This window comes from Musa acuminata, chromosome BXJ2-10 (assembly GCF_036884655.1).
Source record: "Musa acuminata AAA Group cultivar baxijiao chromosome BXJ2-10, Cavendish_Baxijiao_AAA, whole genome shotgun sequence".
Classification (NCBI taxonomy): Eukaryota; Viridiplantae; Streptophyta; class Magnoliopsida; order Zingiberales; family Musaceae; genus Musa; species Musa acuminata.
In genome coordinates, this window is record NC_088347.1 from 23,556,165 (window position 1) to 23,575,575 (window position 19,411).

Genomic DNA, 19,411 nt, shown 5'->3' on the forward strand with positions numbered 1-19,411 from the left:
TATTAATATTCTCCGAACATTTTGTTCATGGGTGATAACTGCTTATTCAATTGACTTGCAATTATCTAGTCATTGATTTTTGAGCATTTTAGACTGCATCATTCAAAATTATTGCAAGTGACAAGCAGAAATCAAGTGGCTCTATCCTCAGTTGAAGGTCTTGGCAATTTATTTATTTATTTTTTGGTGGCATTCATGATGATACTATTTTGTTATCAGGATGGGTGGCAACTTATATACTATTCCTCTTTGGAAGGTGCATTTTGAGGAGACATATGACTTTTGTTTTGATATGATTCTATTTTTGCTGATGGTGAAACGTTGAAATGAGTCCATAAACCACAAGGAACACCGAGCATGAAACAGGTATGTTATTTTGGCCACATACGTATCAAACAAAATGCAGAAGACCAAAATATTTAGCATATCAACATCTAAGAAGACTCCATTGCTTGCACAAGATAATTTCTTGTTTTATGGTCCACAAGTACCATTTTGTACTTTTGACTTGGATATCAGCACGCATTCAACAATCTACAGCGACCACAAGCGGAAGGGAATGTAGACTAGTTTCTGACGTCCTCAGTGATGCTGATGCAGAGATGAGGAAGATGCAGATCGCGGTACTTGCCACAATTTTCTCCTCTGTTGCAAGATGAAGGAAGAAGCATGCTCTTCTCCAAGTCCCTGATCCCCGTGAGGAAGTGCTGCTGTTAAAGATGCCACAAAGGATTCCACATGCTTTAATCCTTCTTCTGTGGAATTAGCTTCCCCTAACAGCTTAACAATTGCGCTTCCGACGATAACACCATCAGCTCCCCACAGTGAAAGCTGAAGCAGCATTTTGCTGGTGTTAATCTCAGAAACAAGGCTTGACAAGAGAAGATCAATTGTGTTACTGACCTGTTTAACATGCTCTGGTTTTGATATGCCAAAGCCAACCGCAACAGGCTTTGCAGTTTTCTGTGAGAACATGGAACAAGATAAACAGGTTATCTGGCTTAGATTTGCAGAAGATTCTTCCTAGAAAGATCATGGAGTAGAAAATTAGGACATGTAAGAAACATAAGAGAGGGTAGAGAAGGAGCTCACCTCTTTGATTTCCTTGAGAAGAAACTGGACTTGTCTGTTCACAGTATCTCTTACACCAGTAACTCCAGCAGAACTTACCTGCGTGATCAGGGAGGAGCCAAATCATGTAATAAGATATTAGAATTATCCGGATTCTATATTTTGTTCAACTTGAGTATTCTCTCTGAATCGAGTTACATTTTTCTGGGTAATTGATTGAATATATAGAGAATCTGGATGGCAAGCATATAGAAGAGATTAAGTATCAGAATGATTGATTCATTACCGACGACGAAATATCATATATTACATAAACACTTGCAAATAAGAATACTTACTAGGTATATGAATCCTTCTGAAGCATCAGAAATGGCCTTCATTTTCTTCTTTGTGGTAGTAGGTGTAGTGAGAAAAACCTTTGATCGTAAGAAGATATAAAGATCACAAAATCAGAATTTCGCCAAAGGAGAAACTTAGTAATCTATTGTGGCTATAAAGACTACCATATGACTAAGTTGATCATAATTTATAAATCCTAAACATACAGAAGAATCAGGAAATGTGAAGAAAGAAGTTCCTTGATTTCAATAACTCTGATGCCTATGTAATTTATACCTCAAAGAAATACTAAACTATGAAGTAGAGGGAACAAATCAGCCTACCATATCAATGTTTTTCTTGGCAGCTTCTCTCTTCAAATCAGCACTCTCTTCAAATGGAAGGTCTGGCACAATAAGCCCTGCAGAGTACACATTTAACATTTTTCTTACCATATGACAAATATTGTTCTCTTCATACGGTCAAATGTCTAGTAAGAACATTTGGCTAACAACAAATCTATGTCCTCTTCATAGAAATATGAAGAAATATTATCTTCCAAGTGTAGAACAATCAAATTTCATATGTCAGGTATATTTTGAAGTTGGAGATAAGCGAAGCTTGAGCATCTGAACGAGTCATGCATTACCGTTGGCACCAGCATCTTCCAATGCAGACAAGAACCATTCACTTCTGCGGGCCAGTATTAGATTGTAATATGAGAATATTACAATCGGACAAGAGATTTGTGGAACTACCTGCATAAATTTGATCACACATTATATTCCTTTTGGAACTTCAAAAGTATGGGATGATCTCTGAAAGAGTTCAAGAAGATTGGACCGTAAGCAGCCCAACTGTAATGTGATATTACTGAGCATCCTCATAGTGACATTCTTGGAGATTGTGGGTTAACCATTTAATTACAATGTGTAATAAGGGACAACTGCCTACAAGCTTGTTTGCTGACTCCATTTGAACTTTATAATAACATGTTGCGAAAGTAATTCGAGGAACTAAGACCGAAACAAACTTTAGATTTTCCAAGTACATATCTTTTTTTTCAAAAGCAAGAGAGATTCTTTTATTGAATGGAGGCTTAAGTACCGAAAGGATTACCTGTTAATATGCTGTTTTTTTAATAGGCATTTGAGATGTTCATAGATCAGAAGGTGCTAATGTTGAAACCAATGCAACTCTACTCTAACAATCAGTTGCCGAACCAATGATTTTTTCAAAGTTAAGATTGTCGTAAGATATATTATAGATAGAGCTAACAAAGCAACAGACCTATGCATTAGTAGTAGGATGCTGTCTCTAAGAATGTCTTACCTCCTTTAACATTGAGATGACTGCTTCCATGTTTGTCTTGCCAGCCAAGGCTCTTTTGTTTGATGCCTACAGAAGGGGAAAAAAAGGAACATGAATCTTATTAGATAGAAGCCTTGCTTCTTCTTTTTTTCTCTCTCTCTCTTAGGAAAAAAATCAGTGGCAAATATAGATTGACTGGTGATACAAGAAATAATCAGAAAAGAAAAAATCAAGAACCTGTATCACAGGACCATCCAAAATAGGATTATTGTATGGCAACCCCAACTCGATTATATCAGCACCACAACAGTCCAGTAGCTTCAGGGCTTTTGCGGTTGTCGATAGATCAGGATCACCAGCAGTGATGTACGGTATAAATGCAACCTAAGCAGAGATAACATATCTTGTTAAAGATGATTAAGTAATCGACAGCTGCTTTTTCTGTAATGTTCATAATTTATTCAGCAAAAGGAGCAGTGTTGTTGCATATCCAGCAAAATAGCATTGATATGTGCTCTCAGACAGGGTCAACATAAGAACCTTCCATGAGGGCAGTTAAATATAGAGGATGATGAAATACATATAGCCTCAATAGTTCCATATCCTTATGGATAGAGATGTTGCCTTGTCCTATCTAGATTCACCTGCTTCATATGATGTCAATAGATACAACCTTTTAGATAACTATATTTACTAAATATATTGCTCCATTCTCCTGCAGATTTCCTTTTTGGAGGGAAATCCTACAGATTTCACCTTGCAATTCTTCCCTTTTGAATCTAAATCATCTTAGTTAAGAGAAAATTGAAGGAAGAAACTTAAAAGAAAAAGATAGCAGCAGATGCGTAACCCGAAGGCAAGAAAGACAAGAGCTCACTCTTCCTTGTCTTCTTAAATCGGAGAAGGTTTCGGAGATTCCCGGCCCCTGAGCTCTCATCCTAAGCGAAGATTTTGGAGGGTGGTTCATCAGAATGGAGTGGAATCTGGGTTTTGCTGAAGAAACATGGAAGCAGCAGGAGTTGGGAGCCACAGCCACAGTACCGGAAGCCATGATCTTTTAGGCGTCGGAACACAAGGCTCACCTGAACTCTCCCCAAGCAATCCATGGCGTTTTATAGGGCTTCGAAAGAGCTCGACCACCTCGAGATTCACATGCTCAATGTGAACAGAGGAAGAAGAAGAAGGTTGGAATCTTCTCTATGCAAACTGCTGATCAAGTTGTCCGATGTATGAGGTGAAAAGGACAGACAATAAGATGCACAACGTTTTACACCCACCGACGGATTTTGGCATGTGGTGACTGTTCTTTTCTGGGATGTACGGAAGCTCAAAGCCAAGTTTGCTAGACAATAAGAGAGTGTCAATTAATTTATCGATAAAAATTTTATATTAGAATCCTATTTTGGCCACTTATATTTACGATATAGATTCAGATGCATGTGTATAGATGTGGGGACCATTTGTATTTTGCAACGTGAAACGTGTGTTTTTTTCCTTTTTGTGGTTATGTTCCTGGCAATGTGAAACCGTCAGACCGTTCTCAATCCATTTTGACCGTCTGATAGCAGCGGAAGATGATGCATCCGTCCCTGCGAATCCATAAATATCATGTGATTTGCTAGGAATGCTGGTGTTTCTTTCATAAGGTTATATCGCGAGATGGGGCGGTCCGAATCGAAATCAAATCGGGTTAAAACTAAATTCGAACCGAGTTAAAATCGGAACTGAAATAGTATGATAGTTTATCCGTTTAAAAAAAAGGGGTCGAAGTGCCTTTGATTAATCGTTTGAGATTATTTTGAAAATAAATATTTTGATGGATGTGTTTATTTTTGTTTTGATATTTATAGTGATTATTGATAAATACACTATTAGATTAGATGAGAATCACATGTTATTGGATTGACTTATCATGTACCAAAAAATAAAAATAAAAAAGATTAAAGAGATCATTCGTGAAGATAACGAATAATTGTTCGATGTATCAATTGAACGAACTATCACATACAAACTTCTTAACAGGATGTTTGATGTAATATTTATGTATGTCGGTGTCTTTTGGTATGTTCATGTTTTGCGCAACATGTAGAGGGATGGTCGAAGGGTTAACAGGCTCATTTTAGTTGAGTTTGGTGGTCGTTTTAGGCTTATAAATAAAGGTTGTGTCATGTTGACACTTGTGAGAGATATTCGATCTGTAGTGAACCATTTTAACCCTTTGTTCTGCATTTGTTTATAGTTTATAAAGTTTATTTTCTGAAATATTTACTTATAAAGTTTAGAGTTATAGTTTATAAAGTTTGTTTATAGTTTATAAAGTTTGTTTTCTGAAAAATTTACTTATAAAGTTTAGAGTTCTGAAATATTTGCAACAGTTTAGAGTTTATAAAGTTTATTTATAGTTTATAATTTACATTTGTTATGAAGTGTTTTCTGAAATATTTACTTGTGGATCCCGAGTGAGATGTTTTCTCTAACCCGTTTTCTCTTTTGTATGTCCTAAAGGTACATGGGAGGTTTTTGGGAAGTTGACCTTTGTGGACGGACACGCAAGGGTGTTGTATGACTTACGCAAAATCAGCTAAGTCCGTAACATATGGTATCAGAGTAGGACAATCACTTATAGAAATAATTGGTATGCAAACGTGTGGGACCTAGTAGGGCTACGTTGAGGGCAGCCAGTACGCCCGACCGTTTGGGAGGAAAACAGACATGAAGATGTAGGGAAAAAGAAGTTGCTTAGAGGAACGGACATTTGAGATTATCATTCAGAGAAATGGCCAACCCTTCACGCAAGAGGCACCATGAGGACAAGCAAGCTGGGAAGAATGTATAAGCCACAAAGGTTGGGATGGCTAAATTTGAGCTATGGCTCAACGTTGGCAACCATACTTGATAGTGCTTAAGGCAAGCGAGGCGCTTGGTAAATGATGAGACCATGTAAGATGGAATGTATTGTTCAGCAACCGAAAGAGTTGTGCAAAGCTCACAGAGGTGAGGGAATTGCTAACTCGAAGAATTTGGTACTCATGCAAAGGCTTGTATACGAACGATGGATTGTTCGTGGCCATCCCAAGGTGATCGAATCTCGGTGCCATGGAGCATTGAAACTTTCTCTTCAGCATGAGAAGGATACGTTTGTATAAGGTTGAAGTTTGTAGTGAGTTCAACATATTGCTAGGTCTTGAGGGGTGCAGTGGTGGCTATATTGATATGGAGTCACAATCTAGCAAGTGCGTTTGCGGGAGGCAAAACAATGCATAATTTGTTCAGCAAGGCGGAGTAGTCCAAGGGGAAGGTGGTATCCGAAACATCCAAAGAGAAGGAAGAGAAGAGAAAACTTGCTCCAATGGGACAGATATCTAGGAGGGATATGTCTTGGCTATCGAGAGAGAGAACCATATGCAACGAACCACACATATTGAGGAGTATTTCAAAACAACTTCATAAAGTTCAACGGACTGAGTGAGCGGTGAGGAGTCATCGCATGATCTTGCTTGAGATAATGCATTACGAGATCAAGTGGGGGAGAGACCCAAGGCAACACAAATGAAGGCATACTTGGAGTCGATATCGATATCGGACTCAATGGGGGGCTGACCTGTGGAATGGTGGGCGCGAGGGCCACCATCAACTCAATACAAAACGAGGAGTGAAGCAACTTGAGTGTAACTAGGCGAAGTACCCAAGCTACATGAAGTGAGTCGGCATAGAAGATGGAATATGGAGCGGAGGCACAAAGCTTTCCTTGGACAGAGGTCAGGGACATGAACTCTTACATAGGCAAGAGCGGAGGTACAAAGCTTTCCTTGGATAGAGGTCAAGGACATGAACTCTTACAGAGGCAAGAGCAGGATCATGTCGTTCCATGGGTCTCTCATTTTGATGGAGTAGGCTCATCCTGCATAGTGCCAAAGATGAAGGGAACTTTGAGACATATGCACCTTATCTCAGAGAAGTATTTGACGGAGGAATTAAGGTGACTCAACTTGCAAAGGCAAAATTGGGTTCCGAAGGCACATGCACCTTACTTCAAACAATATCTCTTAATTTAAATTATTATTTTATACCTATAAATAAATGATATCCATAGGATTGATGTATAAGTGTTAAGAGCTTAAGTTAGAGAGTAGTTTAAGATTTCTTAAATATTTTTCTTCTTGAGAAATTTAATATGACTTTTCTTTTTTACTTACATCTTAATTTTTTTTTCTTTTATTTGGTTTGATCGAGTATCTTATTACTACTGTTTGATAAAGAATTATATAATCATTGATAATTTTCTCTCTTAACATTAGTTAATTATCATAAATAAATTATTATTTTTATTTCAATTATAAACTTTTTTGTTTGTGTAGTATGGTAAAAGAAATGATTCATACTAGTTTTTTTAATAATGTGGATAAGTTAAGAATTTTATCAATCAATTAAACTATTAATTGATTTATTTCCTAATGTGTAACATTAGGATAGTTCTACATTAGAAGTTGACAAGACTAAAATTAATTTATAAGAGTTTGATAAATATATCATTATTAATTTTAACTTAAGTATTTTGATAAATGATTTCATTCAAATGAAATTGATAAGTTAGTTAATCCATTAGGTCCGGGTTGTAACATTAGGTATTAGAGTCGACCTAATATTTAAGTATAATGAGAGGGCTTGAGTAGGAAAGAGCTACTCAAGGATGAAGTCAAATAACTTGTATGTAGAGCCACTACTATTAAGCCCTTGATTAAGGTCTGATGTATGAATTATCATCAATTTTAGCTTAAATATTTTGATAATGATTTAGGTCAAACAAAGTTTGATGTGTTAATTGCCCTATCATACCATCTCTTTTTTTCTTTATATGATTTTAGAATCAAAAGTATGGTAATATGTATTTTAATATCTCCTCGGTGAAAAATATAATATTTTTTATTATCAATTAAAGATATCTATTTCTCGTGATAACTTTGGAAAGATTACAAAATAGATATTTTTAATTACTCTTAATATTCAACAAATAAAAATATGACTCACTTGAAAAATGAAAAATAAAAATGACTCATTTGAAAAATGATTTAAGCTTTGAGTGAGAAAAAGACTAAAGTTAACTTATAAAGATACGATGTACGATTTATCATAAATTTTAACTTAAATATTTTTATCAATAGTTTGTAGCTTTTTAAGCCATCTTTTCTTTTCTTTTCTTTATATGATTTTGGAATCCAAAGTATGATAATATATATTTTAATATTTTTTGGTAAAAAATATATATTTTTTTACGATCGGTTAAAGATATATATTTCTCGTGATAACTGACACTACAAAACATACATTTTTAACTACTCTTTATATTCAACAAATAAAAATTATATGTGATTCGATTTCGATTCCTAAAAATTAAAAATCAGATCCACGAACTCCAAATTGATATATTGTTTTTGGCACACAAAATCAAAATATTAAAATTTAGCCATATAAATAACTTGGATCAAGTTTTTAATTCAATTCTCTATGTAGAAAGTTCTTTTTATCCAATGGAAATATTAATTGGGAATCAAAGATGAAAATGGAGAAGCAGATGATACTTTTCATTTTAGTTTATCCGTCCAGTTAAGTAATGGCATTTACAAGATTTCACATGAAAATAAACTAAATCAAACATGAAAACAAACAATACATTGATCTTAGACGGAAAAGGATGCACATTGACATTTCTCGTGCTCCTCGTATCAGTTGGTCATGATTGGTTGGTGATGAAGTTGAAGCCATAAATGGAGGATTAATCAATCCTTTTCAGTTGCACGGAGAAAAAAAAGAGGAAGGACGAGTCACTGTGTGCTATTAAACGTCGAACGCATGTTTCATGGTGTTTCCTCTATCCTACCTTTAAAGCCCTCGAGTTAAGACTTCGTTGATCAGTGAATTCATCCGGGCAGTGCATAGGAACAGTGAGTCGATCTTACTTGCTTGCTACAAGTGCAATCTAAGATTATTCTTCTCCGGTAGAAGCTTGCTCTATTTTGAGGAGACATATGACTATTGTTTTGATATGATTCTATTTTGTCATGTTTTGGCCACGGATGTATCAAACAAAATGCAACAGACCAAAATATTTTGTATATAAACATCTAAGAAGACTCCATTACTTGCACAAGATAATTTCTTGTTTTAAGGCCTACAAGCACCATTTTGTACTTTTGACTTGGATATTAGCACTCATTCATCAATCTACAGTGACCACAAGCGGATGGGAATGTAGACTAGTTTCTGACGTCCTCAGTGATGCCTATGCAGAGATGAGGAAGATGCAGATCGCGGTACTTGCCACAATTATCTCCACTGTTGCAAGATGAAGGAAGAAGCATGTTCTTCTCCAAGTCCATGATTCCCATGAGGAAGCGCTGCTGTTAAAGAGGCCACAAAGGATTCCACATGCTTTAATCCTTCTTCTGTGGAATTAGCTTCCCCTAACAGCTTAACAATTGCGCTTCCGACGATAACACCATCAGCTCCCCACAATGAAAGCTGAAGCAGCATTTTGCTGGTGTTAATCTCAGAAACAAGGCTTGACAAGAGAAGATCAATTGTGTTACTGACCTGTTTAACATGCTCTGGTTTGGATATGCCAAAGCCAACCGCAACAGGCTTTGCAGTTTTCTGTGAGAACATGGAACAAGATAAACAGGTTATCTGGCTTAGATTTGCAGAAGATTCTTCCTAGAAAGATCATGGAGTAGAAAATTAGGACATGTAAGAAACATAAGAGAGGATAGAGAAGGAGCTCACCTCTTTGATTTCCTTGAGAAGAAACTGGACTTGTCTATTCACAGTGTCTCTTACACCAGTAACTCCAGCAGAACTTGCCTGCATGATCAGGGAGGAGCCAAATCATGTAATAAGATAGGCAAAGATATTAGAATTATCCGGATTCTATATTTTGTTCAACTTGATTATTCTCTCTGAATTGAGTTACATTTTTCTGGGTAATTGATTGAATATATACAGAATCTGGATGGCAAGCATATAGAAGAGATAAAGCATAAATACTTGCAAATAAGAATACTTACGAGGTATATGAATCCTTTGGAAGCATCAGAAATGGCCTTCATTTTCTTTTTTGTGGCAGTAGGTGTAGTGAGCAAAACCTTTGATCGTAAGAAGATATAAAGATCACAAAATCAGAATTTCGCCAAAAGAGAAACTTAGTAATCTATTGTGGCTATAAAGACTACCATATGACTAAGTTGATCACAATTTATAAATCCTAAACATACAGAAGAATCAGGAAATGTGAAGAAAGAAGCACCTTGATTTCAATAACTCCGATGCCTATGTAATTTATACCTCAAAGATATACTGAATTATAAAGTAGAGGGAACAAAGAGTTTGGCTTGAATAAGCCTACCATATCAACGTTTTTCTTGGCAGCTTCTCTCGTCAAATCAGCACTCTCTTCAAATGAAAGGTCTGGCACAATAAGTCCTGCAGAGTACACATTCAACATTTTTCTTACCATATGACAAATATTGTTCTCTTCCTACAGCAAATGTCTAGTAAGAACATTTGGCTAACAACAAATCTTTGTCCTCTTCATAGAAATATGAAGAAATATTATCTTCCAAGTGTAGAACAATCAAATTTCGAAGTTGGAGAGAAGTGAAGCTTGAGCATCTGAACAAGTCATGCATTACCTTTGACACCAGCATCTTCTAATGCAGACAAGAACCATTCACTTCTGCGGGCCAGTATTAGATTGTAATATGAGAACATTACAATCGGACAAGAGATTTGTGGAACTACCTGCATAAATTTGATCACACATTATATTCCTTTTGGAACTTCAAAAGTATGGGATGATATCCGAAAGAGTTCAAGAAGATTGGACCATAAGCATCCCAACTGTAATGTGATATTACTGAGCATCCACATGGTGACATTTGAACTTTTAATTACCTTTTAAGTACATATCTTTTTTTTCAAAAGCAAGAGAGATTCTTTTATTGAATGGAGGCTTAAGTACCGAAAGGATTACCTGTTAATATGCTGTTTTCTTAATAGGCATTTGAGATGTTCATAGATCAGAAGGTGCTAATGTTGAAACCAATGCAACTCTACTCTAACAATCAGTTGCCGAACCAATGATTTTTTCAAATTTAAGATTGTCATAAGATATACTATAGATAGAGCTAACAAAGCAACAGACCTATGCATTGGTAGTAGGATGCTGTCTCTAAGGATGGCTTACCTCCTTTAACATGGAGATGACTGCTTCCATGTTTGTCTTGCCAGCCAAGGCTCTTTTGTTTGATGCCTACAGAAGGGGAAAAAAAGGAACATGAATCTTATTAGATAGAAGCCTTGCTTCTTCTTTTTTACTCTCTCTCTCTTAGGAAAAAAATCAGTGGCAAATATAGATTGACTGGTGATACAAGAAATAATCAGAAAAGAAAAAATCAAGAACCTGTATCACAGGACCATCCAAAATAGGATTATTGTATGGCAACCCCAACTCGATTATATCAGCACCACAACAGTCCAGTAGCTTCAGGGCTTTTGCTGTTGTCGATAGATCAGGATCACCAGCAGTGATGTACGGTATAAATGCAACCTAAGCAGAGATAACATATCTTGTTAAAGATGATTAAGTAATCGACAGCTGCTTTTTCTGTAATGTTCATAATTTATTCAGCAAAAGGAGCAGTGTTGTTGCATATCCAGCAAAATAGCATTGATATGTGCTCTCAGACAGGGTCAACATAAGAACCTTCCATGAGGGCAGTTAAATATAGAGGATGATGAAATACATATAGCCTCAATAGTTCCATATCCTTATGGATAGAGATGTTGCCTTGTCCTATCTAGATTCACCTGCTTCATATGATGTCAATAGATACAACCTTTTAGATAACTATATTTACTAAATATATTGCTCCATTCTCCTGCAGATTTCCTTTTTGGAGGGAAATCCTACAGATTTCACCTTGCAATTCTTCCCTTTTGAATCTAAATCATCTTAGTTAAGAGAAAATTGAAGGAAGAAACTTAAAAGAAAAAGATAGCAGCAGATGCGTAACCCGAAGGCAAGAAAGACAAGAGCTCACTCTTCCTTGTCTTCTTAAATCGGAGAAGGTTTCGGAGATTCCCGGCCCCTGAGCTCTCATCCTAAGCGAAGATTTTGGAGGGTGGTTCATCAGAATGGAGTGGAATCTGGGTTTTGCTGAAGAAACATGGAAGCAGCAGGAGTTGGGAGCCGCAGCCACGGTACCGGAAGCCATGACCTTTTAAGCGTCGGAACACAAGGCTCACCTGAACTCTCCCCAAGCAATCCATGGCGTTTTATAGGGCTTCGAAAGAGCTCGACCACCTCGAGATTTACATGCTCAATGTGAATAGAGGAAGGACGAGGTTGGACGCGTCTCAATGCAAATATATATATATATATATATATATATATATATATATATATATATATATATATATATATATATATATATATATATATATATATATATATATATATATATATATATATATATATATATATATTACAAGAGACCAAAATAACAGACAATTATTGGACGCATAATTGAAGGACCCAACGGGACATGTTGCACTAGCAACAGCGATAGATAATTTGATCTATTTCTTATATCATTAGACTCATCAATACATCAAATGACATTAAGATCAAAACCTAGAAATAAAATTATGAATTTTTTGATATTTTAATTTATTTTTAATTAAATCTTAAAAAAAACGTATAATTCGAATCAAAATTGAAACCAAAACTGATTAAATAAGATCTAAAACTGATCATTTGATTCCAAAAATTGGACTCCCGAATCACCAATTTCAGAATCGGAGTCTAATAATATATTATCTTTAAATCAAAATATTAAAATTTAGCCATATAAATAACTTGGATCAAGTGTTTAATTCAATCCTTTTTATCCAATGAAAATATTGATGGGGAATCAAAGAGGTAAAGGGGAAGCAGATGATGATACTTTTTCATTTTAATTTTTCCGTCCAGTAAAGTAATAGCATTTACAAGATTCTACATAATAAAAAATAAAAAAACTAAATCAAATATGAAAACAAACAATACATTGATCTTATTAGACGGATAAGGATGAGCACATTGACTTTTCAGGTGCTTGTATCAGTGGACCAAGCTATAAAAGATAACGACTGTTTGGTCATGAAGTTGAAGTCATAAATGGAGGATTAATCAATTCTTTTCGGTTGGAAGGGAAAGAGTCACTGTATGCAACCCAACAAATGCTTTTAATCGTCGAACACATGTTTCATGGTGTTTCCTCTATCTTACCTCTGAAACCCTTACGTTGAAAAGTGAATTCATCAGCACAGTGCACAGATAGGAACAGTTTGTTGATCTTACTTGCTGGCTATAAGTGCAATCTAAGATTATTCTTCTTCAGTATAAGCGTACACAATTTTCTCTCGGCTATAATAAGAGTTTCGAGATTTTGAAGGAACTCCTTTCTTTGTGAAAATAAGATCATTCTAAATTGTTGAGAAAGAGGATGAGAAAGAAAAGACCATTCCTTGTTTTCTCTCTAAACTTTCAGCACGTGAAGAACAACAAGAGAGCATGAAAAGCATGCAAGTGATTAGCTTCCGATAGAGGAGGAAGAAATAAAAAAAAGGAGACGACAGTGACTTGTTGCGACAAAGCCGTTTAGCCTCATGAACTGTTTCATAGTGATCCTATTCGATTGATTCTTTATTATTATATATCTTTTCATTATGATTCTTTATTTCGTGATGAAAGAGACAGATATATTTCCATTATGTCTTTTTCCTGACGTAAGAAACAAGAAAACTAAACAAAGTCTATTTTGCAAGACAGTGATCCTATTCTATTTCGTTGATCTTTCATTTTCATACATCTTTTTAATTATATCTTTTTCTTGATATGAGAGATAAGAAAACCAGAAGTCTATTTCCCTGTTGAGTCTTGGACGGGTTGATTTGAATATTAAGTTTAAATCTAATTTATTAAAAAAAAAAAAAAGATGTGCGCGGGTTGAGAGGTATGCCAACGGTGGAAACAATACCGAGCATAAAAAGAACAAAGTTAAGGTTTTGAGATTTTTGTTATACTATCAAGCGATAAAATTTTATCAATTTTGATCCAAATTTTATGTAGAGAATCCTTGTAATAAGCTATATAATTTTAATGATGATTATCTATAATTCATCTTCTCTAATATACTTTTCTAATATACCCCCTTGGTGAGATCTAAATATTTTTTTTTTTATTTAAATATATTTATGATGATGATGATATGTTACTGTTGAACCAAGATATATGTTCATGATATTATCGTGATCCTCTGGTTATTTAGAGAAGACTTATTGTAAATATATTTATGATGATGATGATATGTTACTGTTGAACCAAGATATATGTTCATGATATTATCGTGATCCTCTAGTTATTTAGAGAAGACTTATTGTAAATATATTATCATTATTGGTGATAGTGAAGGTTTGAAGTAGACTACGGTCCCATAATTTTTTTCGTATTGAATTTTTCATGTAAAAAATTTGGTATCTACTTTGTGATTGATTCATTGTTCTACTGTTTATATTGTTCTGATTAATAATTACATTTGATAATAAATTGATATTATGAAAAGAAACACATTTTGATAAAAAAGAATTATTCCGCTATAATATTTTTTCTCAGTGATCTCCTATTCAATTGATCTTTCATTTTCATTCATCTTTTCATTTTTAGTGATCTCCTATTCAATTGATCTCTAATTTCCAACATAAAAACTTGGATCTTTTCGAAATCTCTACTGCAAAAAGAAATGAAGAAGGCTGAAAACTGGTTCTTAACTTCGTTGCTAAGAAAATAATCATGACTAACTCATCATCTTCTATATAAAATAGTAAGGAGAATTCACCTCGCTAGTGTATTATTAGGTTTAATTGTGACCTCACCATGAATCCAAAACACATTATGGTTGGTGTTTGATTTTGTTGATCAATCACAATCATCATCATATTTAATAATCTTTCTAATCTTACTACTTTTAATAGTAATGAAGTCTGCGATGGTTGACAGTATGACAAAATACATAAGTAATATTTTGATAGATCATTTTCAAGATGCAAATTTCTCTTAAGACTTATTCAGAATAATCTAATAGGCTTATTTCAAACTTCATCATATTTAGGTTCTCGTTATATATTTCACTTTATTGATTATGTTACAAGATTCACTTGGGTTTATTTTGTGGAGAAAAAAAAAAATCAAAAGTGTTATTTTAAAATTTTAAGAGTTCAAGTTAACAATTAAAGTATTCTTGAAAGAAAAGTTAAAAGATTATGGACTGACAATAAAAGGAAATTCATTTTTGGTAGATTTTTTTCCTTTTGTGATGAGAATGATATAAAAGAAAACTTACATATGTAAATACACAACAACAAATTAGTATGACATAACAAAAAATTTTGACATCTTGTGGGGACTTGTAAGTGTTGATTTATACTAAGAATTTACTAAGAACCTTATGGATAGAAGGTATGACATGTGTAACTTATATTATTAATCGAGCTTATATTAGTCCAATCAATTTAAAGTCTCCATATGAGTTCATGTCTAGTGAGAAACTATTAAATATTTCAAACATTTGGTACATACTATATTAATATATTAGATTCAAGCAAGTATGATACTAAAGCCAAGAAATATATTTTTATTAGCTAAAAAAAAAAGGTTGAAAATGTATAGATCCACATATACATAGTTATGTGATGTCTCGATATATTGTGATTGAAGTTTATTCTTATTATTCTCCATAAATAGTTTACTTTGAAAATATCAATCACAATATTAAAAATGATACATGTTCAAAACTTGAGGTTGAGATTTTTCTTTGTTATCTAGTGCTCCTATGAATTTTGGCTTAGCTTCTTTTTCATTTGTATTTATTCATATTATTTTTCCCACCGATGATAGACTAAAGAGATGAAATGAGTAATAATATTGAGAAGATTAAAAAGGATAATTATCAAGCCAGTATATTATAGAGATAGAGATAGAGACGATGTAAGTATATGTCATTGTTTTTATTTTGAATCAAAGGTGTTAAGGAGTAGAGGGATGTCATGGATGAACAAACGAAGGTTTTTCAAAAAAAAAAAAGAACTTTCAGCATAGTTGAGGAAGAGGATGAGAAAGAAAAGACCATTCCCTTTTTTTCTCTGAACTTTCAGCATAGTGAAGAACACAAAGATAACATGGAAAAGGAACGACAGTGACTTGTTGCCACAAAGCTACAAGTGATTAGCCTCATCAAGAAAAGACCATTCCGTTTTTTTCTCTCAACTTTCAGCATAGTGAAAACAACAAGAGAACATGGAAAAGGAAACGACAGTGACTTGTTGCCACAAAGCTACAAGTGATTAGCCTCATGAACAGCTTCATAGTGATCCTATTCGATTGATTCTTTATTATTATAAATCTTTCCATTATGACTTTTTCCTGATACAAGGATATATTTCCATTATGTCTTTTTCCTGATGCAAGATACAAGAAACTAAACAAAGTCTATTTCCCAACATAGTGATCCTATTCTATTCAATTGATCTTTCATTTTCCTACATCTTTTTATTATGTCTTTTCCTGATATAAGAGACTAGAAAACTAAAAGTCTATTTCCCAACACAGTGATCCTATTCTATTCAATTGATCTTTTATTTTCATACTTCTTTTTATTATGTCTTTTTTTGATGTAAGAGATAAAAAAAATCAAAATTCGATTTCTCGATATCTTTTTAATTGATCTTTCATTTTCATACATCTTTTTATTATGCCTTTTCCTGATATAAGAGACAAGAAAACTAAATAAGAACTCTAATTTCCAACATAAAATCTTGGATATTTTCTAATTCTCTGCTGCAAAAACGAAATGAAGAAGGCTCGAAACTGGTTCTTAATTTTGTTGCTTAGAAAATAGTCATGATTAACTCATCATCTTCCGTGTAACATAGTAAGAAATATCTTAGGGATTCAGATTGCTGGTGTATTATTAGGTTTAATTGCAACCTCACCCATGATCCAAAATACATTATGGTTGTTGTTTGATTTTGTTTATCAATCACAATCACCAGCATTACAATTCTGAAGGGCATATATGACCTTAAATAATAAAATTTTAATGTTTCCGTATACTTATGATTGCCACTTTAACAAATGAGAGATATATAAGACTTTAAAGACCAAATGAGAGATGTATAAAAAGAAGCCACACAAGAATCGATGTGTATAGAATTTGCATAGAGTGACCAGAAGTGTTATGATTTAAAATATTATTTTTTTTTATTTTTAAATAAATTAATTAGATAGAGTCTTGGAAATAAAGATATCTTAGTTTAACGTGCTAATGAAGATAAATTTCTTTGTAACATAAAAGAATTAAATATAGATGTAGTACATATTAATAAAAGTATCAATGATTTATATATTTTATCAATATTTAATTCTTACATTGATAAGATGAGTACAAATGATAGTTTATCAATCTAAAATGTTAGATTTGATCATATAAATATTTTTAAATTAAAAATCACAATTAAAAAAGTATATTTAATAATTTTCCTAATCTTATTACTTTTAGTAGTAATGAAGTCTGTGAAGGTTGTCAGTATGACAAAACAGATAAGCAATATTTTAATAGATCATTTATAAGACTTATTTCAAACTCCATCTTATTTTTCTTAAGACTTATTCATAATAATCTAATAGGCTTATTTCAAACTCTATCTTATTTAGGTTCTCGTTATATATTTTACTTTATTGATGATGTTACAAGATTCACTTATGTTTATTTTATGAAGAAAAAAAAATCAAAAGTTTCATTTTAAAATTTTAGGGGTTCAAGTTAATATTAAAGTATTCTTGAAAGAAAAGTTAAAAGATTATGCACCGACAATGATAGGGAATTCATTTTTGGTAGATTTTTTTCTTTTTGTGATGAGAATGATATCAAAAGAAAACTTACATATGTAAATACACAACAACAAATTAGTGTGGCATAACAAAAAAAATTGACATCTTGTGGGGATTTGTAAATGTTGATTTATACAAAAAATTTACCAAGAACCTTACGAGTGGAAAGTATGATATCTGCAACTTATGTTATTAATCGAGCTTTTATTAGTCCAATCAATTTAAAGTCTCCATATGAGTTCATGTCTAGTGAAAAATAATTAAATATTTCAGACTATTTGGTTTATACTATATTAATATACTAGATTCAAAGAGAAACAAGTATGATGTTAAAATCAAGAAATATATTTTTATTGGTCGAAGAAAAAAAGGTTAAAAATATATAGATCCATATATACATAGTTATGTGATATCTCGAGATATTCTTATTATTCTCCATAAGTAGTTTATTTTAAAAATATCAATTACAATATTAAAAATGATATATGTTCAAAACTACCGTTGAGATTTTTTTTTTTTTTGTCTAGTGCACCCATTGTTATCAAAATGAAATGTGTTATAAATCATATCATCCTCCCATACATGGACATAATAACGATGATGGCATTACTTAACTTATATTCTTATATGAGGGTCAACTTCAACACCTATCAAGAGGACAATTAAATATAATTATATATTCCTATGGATAGAGATGTTACCTTATTCTATTTAGATTCAGTTAGATTATTCTTTATAATTGGATAAGATATATATAATAGAATTAATTAAATTTTGATATTGACTAATAAAAAAAATCCATATTATAGTAGAATTTCTTAGGGAATGCTACAAGAAACTCTCGTAATAATTATCCTAAATCCTCTGCTCTCGTCGATAAATAGACAGGACATGTAAGGGATAAACAACGAATCTCATAGAGGATGCAGTTGAGAGATTATAGTTTCTCTCTCAATCTCTCTGAACCATTAATCTAAAGACGATGTCCGGATCACACAGAGATCCTTTTCAGATGATATCAAAATGTATGCATCGTAAAAATCGATCTAATGTTATTTGATTTCAATCCTAATATAAAGGTTTTTTCGTATTATGTTAATAGATACAACCTTTTAGATAATTGATTATTTCTCTTTTTACTAAATATATTGCTCCATTCTCCTACGGATTTCCCTTTTGGAGGGTAATTCTTCAATTGATAAAAGATTAGGTCAGGTCAGGTTGTCTAAGCACACATCCAGCTCAAAATGAAATAATATTCATAATATTACATGCATCAGATTGTTATTTAGAGTGAGCTTCGAACCAGTTCTACTTGAAGCTAAATCATCTTAGTCAAGAGAAAATTGAAGGAAGAAACTTAAAAGAAAAAGATAGCAACAGATGCGTAACCCGAAGGCAAGAAAGACAAGAGCTCACTCTTCCTTGTCTTCTTAAATCGGAGAAGGTTTCGGAGATTCCTAGCCCCTGAGCTCTCATCAGAAGAGAAGGTTTTGGAGGGTGGCTCATCAGAAGGGAGTGGAATCTGGGTTTTGCTGAAGAAACATGGAAGCAGCAGGAGTCGGGAGCCGCAGCCACGGTACCGGAAGCCATGACCTTTTAAGCGTCGGAACACAAGGCTCACCTGAACTCTCCCCAAGCAATCCATGGCGTTTCATAGAGCTTCGAAAGAGCTCGGCCCCCTCGAGATTCACATGTTCAATGTGAACAGAGGAAGGACGAGGTTGG

At 33.5% G+C, this 19,411-nt stretch overlaps 2 protein-coding genes across 3 annotated transcripts; both read right to left on the minus strand.

The window, feature by feature from the left end:
* Nucleotides 1-354: 354 nt before the first annotated feature.
* LOC135624563 (tryptophan synthase alpha chain-like) lies at nucleotides 355-3,970 on the minus strand. 2 transcript variants are annotated; one of them, XM_065128307.1, is made up of 9 exons: nucleotides 3,578-3,970; nucleotides 2,938-3,084; nucleotides 2,722-2,787; nucleotides 2,039-2,147; nucleotides 1,734-1,810; nucleotides 1,410-1,487; nucleotides 1,093-1,170; nucleotides 904-963; nucleotides 355-831 (listed from the first exon to the last, which is right to left on the minus strand). In XM_065128307.1, exons 1-9 carry the CDS (start codon nucleotides 3,749-3,751, stop codon nucleotides 583-585), a joined length of 1,038 nt encoding a protein of 345 aa, XP_064984379.1. In that variant the 5' UTR covers nucleotides 3,752-3,970; the 3' UTR covers nucleotides 355-582. The 2 variants fall into 2 exon arrangements, with proteins under 2 accessions (XP_064984379.1, XP_064984378.1); XM_065128306.1 differs by having other exon boundaries at nucleotides 904-1,023.
* Nucleotides 3,971-8,804: 4,834 nt separating this feature from the next.
* LOC135624566 (tryptophan synthase alpha chain-like) lies at nucleotides 8,805-12,071 on the minus strand. Its single transcript, XM_065128310.1, has 9 exons — nucleotides 11,796-12,071; nucleotides 11,156-11,302; nucleotides 10,940-11,005; nucleotides 10,386-10,494; nucleotides 10,100-10,176; nucleotides 9,762-9,839; nucleotides 9,481-9,558; nucleotides 9,292-9,351; nucleotides 8,805-9,219 (listed from the first exon to the last, which is right to left on the minus strand). Exons 1-9 carry the CDS (start codon nucleotides 11,967-11,969, stop codon nucleotides 9,025-9,027), a joined length of 984 nt encoding a protein of 327 aa, XP_064984382.1. The 5' UTR covers nucleotides 11,970-12,071; the 3' UTR covers nucleotides 8,805-9,024.
* Nucleotides 12,072-19,411: the final 7,340 nt, after the last annotated feature.

Excerpts from the sequence above, each read along its gene's own strand:
- LOC135624563 (XM_065128306.1), bottom strand. The coding sequence starts at position 3,751 with ATGGCTTCCGGTACTGTGGCTGTGGCTCCCAACTCCTGCTGCTTCCAT. Across the intron at positions 1,171-1,409 it reads CAGAAGGATTCATATACCTA|GTAAGTTCTGCTGGAGTTAC; the intron begins GTAAGTATTCTT and ends CTGATCACGCAG. Across the intron at positions 1,024-1,092 it reads TTCTCAAGGAAATCAAAGAG|GAAGAATCTTCTGCAAATCT; the intron begins GTGAGCTCCTTC and ends TGATCTTTCTAG.
- LOC135624566 (XM_065128310.1), bottom strand. The coding sequence starts at position 11,969 with ATGGCTTCCGGTACCGTGGCTGCGGCTCCCAACTCCTGCTGCTTCCAT. Across the intron at positions 10,495-10,939 it reads TCATCTCCATGTTAAAGGAG|GTAGTTCCACAAATCTCTTG; the intron begins GTAAGCCATCCT and ends AAATTTATGCAG. Across the intron at positions 9,559-9,761 it reads CCAAAGGATTCATATACCTC|GCAAGTTCTGCTGGAGTTAC; the intron begins GTAAGTATTCTT and ends CTGATCATGCAG.